Consider the following 6,476-nt stretch of genomic DNA (forward strand, 5'->3'; position numbering starts at 1 on the left):
CAAGGAGAAGGCTTACGGCAAACAGAAAATCTACTTTGCAAGATCAGGTGAGACACAGTTGCCCCACGAGAGCGGGTCGGTGTTGCCGGCGGGACAAAGTTGCCCCACGAGACGAGCGGGTCGGTGTTGCCGGCGGGTCGCCTGACTGCTGCGGAGACCTCTCTGTAGGAAGCCGCTCTCCACTCCACAGAGTGTCAGACGATTGGGAACGGGGGGATATAAACCGGGGTCGGATCATTGGGAATGTTATTTACTTGCCGGTTGCAGGAGCAGTTTCCCAGTGTGAGCGACGTGGAGCTCAGGGGCCTGGATACGCAGGTCGCCGAACTGTCTGCCAAGGTCCAGAGCGCTCAGCAGAGCGGCCGTCAGCTGGAGTCAGGTGTGAGGCACATTCAGCGCATGCGTAACTTAAGCCTTCTTCATGTGTACAGAGCTTCCCAAACCTCACAGGTCTCTTCTTCATGTGTACAGAGCTTCACAAACCTCACACGTCTCTTCTTCATGTGTACAGAGCTTCCCAAACCCCACAGGTCTCTTCTTCACGTGTACAGAGCTTCCCAAACCTCACAGGTCTCTTCTTCACATGTACAGAGCTTCCCAAACCTCACAGGTCTCTTCTTCACATGTACAGAGCTATTCACACCTCACAGGTCTCTTCTTCACATGTAGTGTCCGTACACATGAGGAAGAGGGATGTTCTGTTCCAAAGTTTTCCACACGCTACCACCTCTTCCTCTATCATAAAATCCCGGCTCCGAAACCCAGGAGCCTGGCTGCTCCTTCTCACTTGCCCCCGTAGAGCTGAAGGAGTTGTCTGGCTCCATGACCACGCAGGAGATGCTGAGCGAGATAGCCGAGCTGACGGAGGAGTGCGCCAAAAACCAGGCCAGGCTGCAGAAAATCCAGTCCGCCAGCAACCACGTCACACCGGAGGAGAAGGGCAAGGTGCGGGCAACGCGCGGGCAACGCGGGTCATCTAATTATCCGCTGACGAGGGAAGCGGGAATATCCCCCAACTCTTTCCGCCTTTCTCCTTCAGCATTCTTACTTTCTCCCCACGTGCCACCGGATTTCCTCGTTCTTTTCTGCCACCAGGCCATGTGCGTTATAACGGCACTGGTGAACTCGCGCCCCCCCGACCCCACTGGCTTTTTATATAGAATAAATTATGTGTTCGGCCAACTCTGCAGCGACGGTGGGGGTCGGGGGGGAGGGGTTTACGTTATTTTCCGCTCGCTCTTTCCTGTCATCCTCAGGTGTACGGTGAGCGGACGCAGTAATTGCAAAGAGTGGAGAAAGCGGAAGAGGCTGGTAAGAAGCCGGGCCCCCGCGTTAGGCCGGAGCGACGTGCGCGTCTTCGGGGGTGTAAAACGCGCCCCGTGACCTATCTGACCGCTGGCTCTGATCTTCACGGGCCCCCTACCCCATCCAAGGTCCCGTTGGATACCGTCTATGGAAAAGAAGACGGAGACGTCAGATCGGCAATAAACCGTTTTCTTTCACCCGTGCCGTAGGCCGCCGTTTCTGCCGCTCCGAGGACTGGCGGAGGCTGCTTAGAAACGTCGGCGACGGCAACAATAAAAATGTGTTTCTCGCCAAACCGAAGTGCCCATCTGCGTCACAGATACGGATCCACGGGGGGAAAAATAAGCATGGCATTACGAGGGCGCAAACCCCACTATAAAAGCGGGTGTTATCACACAGGGCGGGGGCGCACAGAGTAACGGTTTGAGGATCAGGTGGCCCACATGTTGATGGGGTTATGCGGATCCTTTAATTATTTCCATGTGTTTTCTTGTGTCACATTAAGGCGTCGGAGATCTTTGATGCTATTCTGGAAGGATACCCCAACAGCAAGAAGCAATTTTTTGTGAGTATACAAACCCCCTCTCTTTCCTGTGTGTGTGTGTGTATAGTGCTGACAGTGGAGGTAGCGCCGGTACATAGAATATTGCATGCACAAAGGCCATGGGGTACTAAAGCTTTGATCTGGATGTCGCTGAGCGCTTATTGGCCAACGTATTTTTGCCGCTGTATTTACGAAGGGTTTCGCGCCGGTGTAACGCAGCGATAACTATGTCAGCGGTTAGCGCAGACTAAAGTGTGTGCCAGGCTCACGATATTAGCGTGGAAAGAAGTACACCCCCCCTCGCACACCGGTGTGTACACACACACACCCTCACTCACCCCTCCCCCACACACACTCCTCGCTCACCCCCCCCCCCCATACACACACACATACACACACCCCCACTCTCACACACACACCACTCACTTCCCCCCCACAGGTGTGTGTGTGTGTGTATGTATATGTGTATATATATATATATGTATATACACCACACCACACACACACTTCCCGCCCCACGCGTGTACACACATCCCTCACTCACCCTCACCCCAACACACAGGTGTGTACGTGCACACTCCCCCAACACACAGGTGTGTACGTGCACACTCCCCCAACACACAGGTGTGTACGTGCACACTCCCCAACACACAGGTGTGTACACCACGCGGATGAGCTGTGATGTCTTGCTGTTATTTGCGTTCCATGGTTGCTTTGTTGGCGTGTATTTGAGCGCATATCACAGCCCAGCTCTGAATATGTCATTTCTTAGTCAAATCAGCGGACTACCCCCAAAATCTCACCGCAATCCCAGTGTTTTGTACGGCACATTTTTTTTTTTAATGCAGCGGTATTGACCTTTTCATAAATCCAGGCCAACGAGTCCCCCCCTGGGCCCTAGAGCTTGCAATCTAATTTTGCAGCGGGTGTCAGAAGGAGAGCAGACACTGGGGTCCAAACTCTGCCCGCCCTTCCAAAGCAGTCACATAACCTACAATATCTCTCTGTCTCAGTGGTAAATGTCTACAGTAGGCGAGGGGGCTTCCCCTGCGGGCGAGGGCTTCCCCCTTTAGGCGAGGCCCCCCCTTCAGGCGAGGGGCTCCCCCCCTGTGGGCGAGGGGCTCCCCCCTGTGGGCGAGGGGCTCCCCCTGTAGGCGAGGGCTTCCCCCCTGTAGGCGAGGGCTTCCCCTCTGTAGGCGAGGGGCTCCACCTGTCGGCGAGGGCTTCCCCCCTGTAGGCGAGGGCTTCCCCCTGTGGGAGAGGGGCTCCCCCCCTGTAGGCGAGGGGCTCCCCCTGTGGGCGAGGGCTTCCCCCTGTAGGCGAGTGGCTCCCCCCTGTAGGCGGGGGGCTTCCCCTGTAGGGACCATTGACTTACAAGCACACATTCTGAAGCTCACCCCAGCAATGCCTTGTGCCGCAGGAGGAAGTCGGGGTGGAGACGGATGAAGATTACAACGTGACCGTACCGAACGTGTGACCGCAAGGCCTGGTGGGGGGATACTCCGCGTGCAAGTACGGGGCATAACCCTTCTCTGACCGGCAGCTGAGGGTTGTCTGAGGGGTGATTGGGGTTTTCATTCCGCCCCTCGGGCTTGACACGGACAAGCAAAGACTTGCGTGGGATCCGATCGCAGACACACCGCGGGGCCGTCCGGAACAGCCTGGTTTATTGTAAATACGAATGCTTCAAGGACCAATCTTCCCCCCCCCCCCCCTCCTCCATAACGAACCCCCATTTAGAGTTGGAACAGGCGGGGGTCCCCACATCTGAACCGCACTATTTTCAGCTCCAGGGACCCCCGCCTCGGTTTCCGGCATTTAAAGGGTTGTCCAATAGGGAGCCGCAAACCGATGTTGCGGCGTGCTAGTCGGCAGCCATTTTCTTTCCCCGGGCGGGAAAGTAAACCTGGGAAAGTATCTTTGGAACTGGGGGGAGGGGGAGAGGGGGTGCTTCTCCTGTAAAACAATTTCATATTTTCTCTGTATATAACACTGTTGATGTATAACACGTATGTATGTTATATCCACGTATTAAATGTGGGGGCGTTTGGATTAAAGAAACGGGTTAAATGGAGTTTGGATATTCTGTTTTATTAAGTGGGTTTTGTACACGGGGGGAAAACAAACATGTGATCAACTATTCCAACCTTTTTCTATTTGAATTACAATTCGTGATAGAAATATACAGCGGGAAAAGCCACCTGCTTATCGGTAAGGGACCCCGATATAAGGCAGCGATCCCCGGCAGGGGGTCCGTGAGGTGTAAGGGCGGCTCCCGGGCAGTATCACGGGGTCTTGAGCATGTGTGGGGACTGCGCACTTAGTACGGTCACAAACTGCACCTTAGCGCGGTCACTGACAGCAGGAAGCTTCCCACAATGCTTTGCGTCCACAGCAGCAAGCATTGTGGGGCGTAAGTTTGGAAGCACCTGCTGTGAGTGACCACTATCTCCCCTCCCATGCTGCCTGCACACACTGAGGGGCAGTTTGGGGGATTATTCAGCGTGTGTCACCCCATGAGCTCAAGACACTATATACTGCCTGGGATCGGGCACACAGTTTGGGGGATTATTCAGCGTGTGTTCCCCCCACGCGCTCAGGACACTATATACTGCCTGGGATCGGGCACAGTTTAGTTAACGATAGTCTGAGGAGTCGCCAATAAGATTATTCATTAGGGACTCAAATATTGTCTAGCAGGGGGAGCATAATGTAAAAAAAAAGTCTGGGGGACCGCTGGTTTTAAAGGGTATTCAGTGCTAGAGCTGTCAGGGTCAAACATCTAATGAAAAATAAATTAGCAGCTTGAAGCACATTAATTGAGCAGGGCGTATTCCAGCGGGACGTTACGTTCATGTATACCGACAGGAGGAGACCGTGGTTACGTGATTCACTGCAGGACCCAGCTGGGTAAAAGCACATTGTACCCACACACAGGGTATATATCACACTGCAGTCTGTGTAATGCCACAGAACGCTGTGCCCAATAACGGGTCACACAGGAGGATCAGCCGTCTCCCGGGGGCAAAAAAAAGGGGCGTCCGATTCCTCGGGGGGGGGGGGGGGGATATATTCTCATCGCAAATCAGCGGGATTTTCTGAAACCTGTGCGCCGCCTTTCTGCGACAGAACATTTACGGCTAATGACGTATATACATTGCAACTCGCCGCCGAAATACAGAACGCAATTCGAAAAAGCCGCCTGCAATAATTACTACTGTCCACGGGACGTATGGGGGGGGGGTCATTTATTACACTGCAATAGTGCCGGGCGGGACGCCGATGACAGAAACTCTGGCATCAAGCTGGAATATGGCAATTTCTCCGGGCCCAACCTTTACATTGAGGGACAGGGGGTGTCCCCCCCAACAATATTTGGGGGGTCTTAAAATATCCCACGAGAAGCTTTTAGCAGAGGGGTGTCAAACTCAGTCCCAACGGCGCAGCGTTTATGGATATCCCTGCATCAGCACAGGTGGCGGTCTTCGACTGAGTTTGAGACCCCTGCTTCAGCACGGTACGGATGCAATGATTGCTCAGGAACATCCATTTCTGCGTCTCCCTGGATCTCGATCAACTTGAGCCGAGACGTTCCCGAGTGTTTTAGAATGACTGCACCCCCCCCCCTCTGTGCTGAAGCAGGGATATCCTTAATACCTGGCCTGTTGGTGGCCCTACCCTGATTTAGGACATGAAGGCACCGAGAGCAGTACAGTACAGAGTACAGAGTTATTACGGGTTGGCTCATCCAGTGTGTATATAAATCTATAGGTCCCCGGTTGTACATATACACGTCAGATTAGCTACCCGCCGCAGATATATACACAAGCCGTGTGCGGATAGAAGTGTGAGGCGCGCGTGTAATGAGCGACACGTCGTTATTATTTATTGTGAAACCGCCACGGAAACTAACGCCCCCCTTATAATCACCGGGGCATGGTACGGGACAGCTGCGGCGCTTCGGTAACTAAACGGTTAACCCCAAGCGCTTCCACGGGCCGCCAAACCCGGAAATGAAGCAGCACGTGGAAACGAGAGGTTATACCCGGTGTGAGGTCCCCCGCCCCCGCGCAAACGGTAACCTAACTCAAAGGGAGGGACAAGAGAGCGATTCGGGCGTCTTAAATGTGCATTGATTGTTGGAGCGGGTATATCATCGATGTATCTTATTTCTAGAACAGCGGGAGCGTCGCCCCCGCAGCCGGCAACGCCGTTTTATAACGTCCTAACTCCTCAGCTGCTCGAGAACCTGCATTACAATATCGTGCAGAGTCTGGGGAGAGGAGAACAAGACTTAGTAAGGGTGGGGGGGAGGAGGTGAAGGGGTTGAGGGGGGGAAGGAGTAGGTTGAGGGGGAGGAGTAAGGGTTGAGGGGGGGAAGGAGTAAGGGTGAGGGGGGGAAGGAGTAAGGGTTGAGGGGGGGAAGGAGTAAGGGTTGAGGGGGAAGGAGTAAGGGTTGGGGGGGGCAGGAGTAGGGCTTGAGGGGGGAAGGAGTAGAGGTTGGGGGGAAGGTGTAGGGATTGAGGGGGGGGAAGGAGTAGGGTTGAGGGGGGGGGAATGAGTAGGGTTGAGGGGGGAAGGAGTAAGGGTTGAGGGGGGGAAGGAGTAAGGGTTGAGGGGGGGAAGG

The 6,476-nt window shown here is 54.4% G+C and overlaps 2 protein-coding genes across 2 annotated transcripts in view; one reads left to right on the plus strand and one right to left on the minus strand.

Moving 5' to 3' along the window:
• Window positions 1-3,965, plus strand: part of PSMC3IP (PSMC3 interacting protein) — a 7,095-nt gene extending 3,130 nt beyond the window's left edge. The window contains 7 exon segments of the mRNA XM_075580193.1: window positions 1-42; window positions 264-379; window positions 800-945; window positions 1,257-1,271; window positions 1,273-1,311; window positions 1,811-1,870; window positions 3,270-3,965. The exon segment at window positions 1-42 is cut by the window's left edge and continues 44 nt beyond it. Of these exon segments, the coding sequence (XP_075436308.1) occupies window positions 1-42; window positions 264-379; window positions 800-945; window positions 1,257-1,271; window positions 1,273-1,311; window positions 1,811-1,870; window positions 3,270-3,326 (475 nt within the window). The 3' untranslated portion in view covers window positions 3,327-3,965.
• MLX (MAX dimerization protein MLX) overlaps window positions 3,586-6,476 on the minus strand; it is an 11,533-nt gene continuing 8,642 nt past the window's right edge. Inside the window, exon 7 of the mRNA XM_075580412.1 lies at window positions 3,586-3,775. Within this exon, the coding sequence (XP_075436527.1) occupies window positions 3,586-3,775 (190 nt within the window). The remainder of the gene's footprint in view (window positions 3,776-6,476) is intronic.

Source organism: Ascaphus truei, chromosome 23 (genome assembly GCF_040206685.1).
Source record: "Ascaphus truei isolate aAscTru1 chromosome 23, aAscTru1.hap1, whole genome shotgun sequence".
NCBI classification, from domain to species: domain Eukaryota; kingdom Metazoa; phylum Chordata; class Amphibia; order Anura; family Ascaphidae; genus Ascaphus; species Ascaphus truei.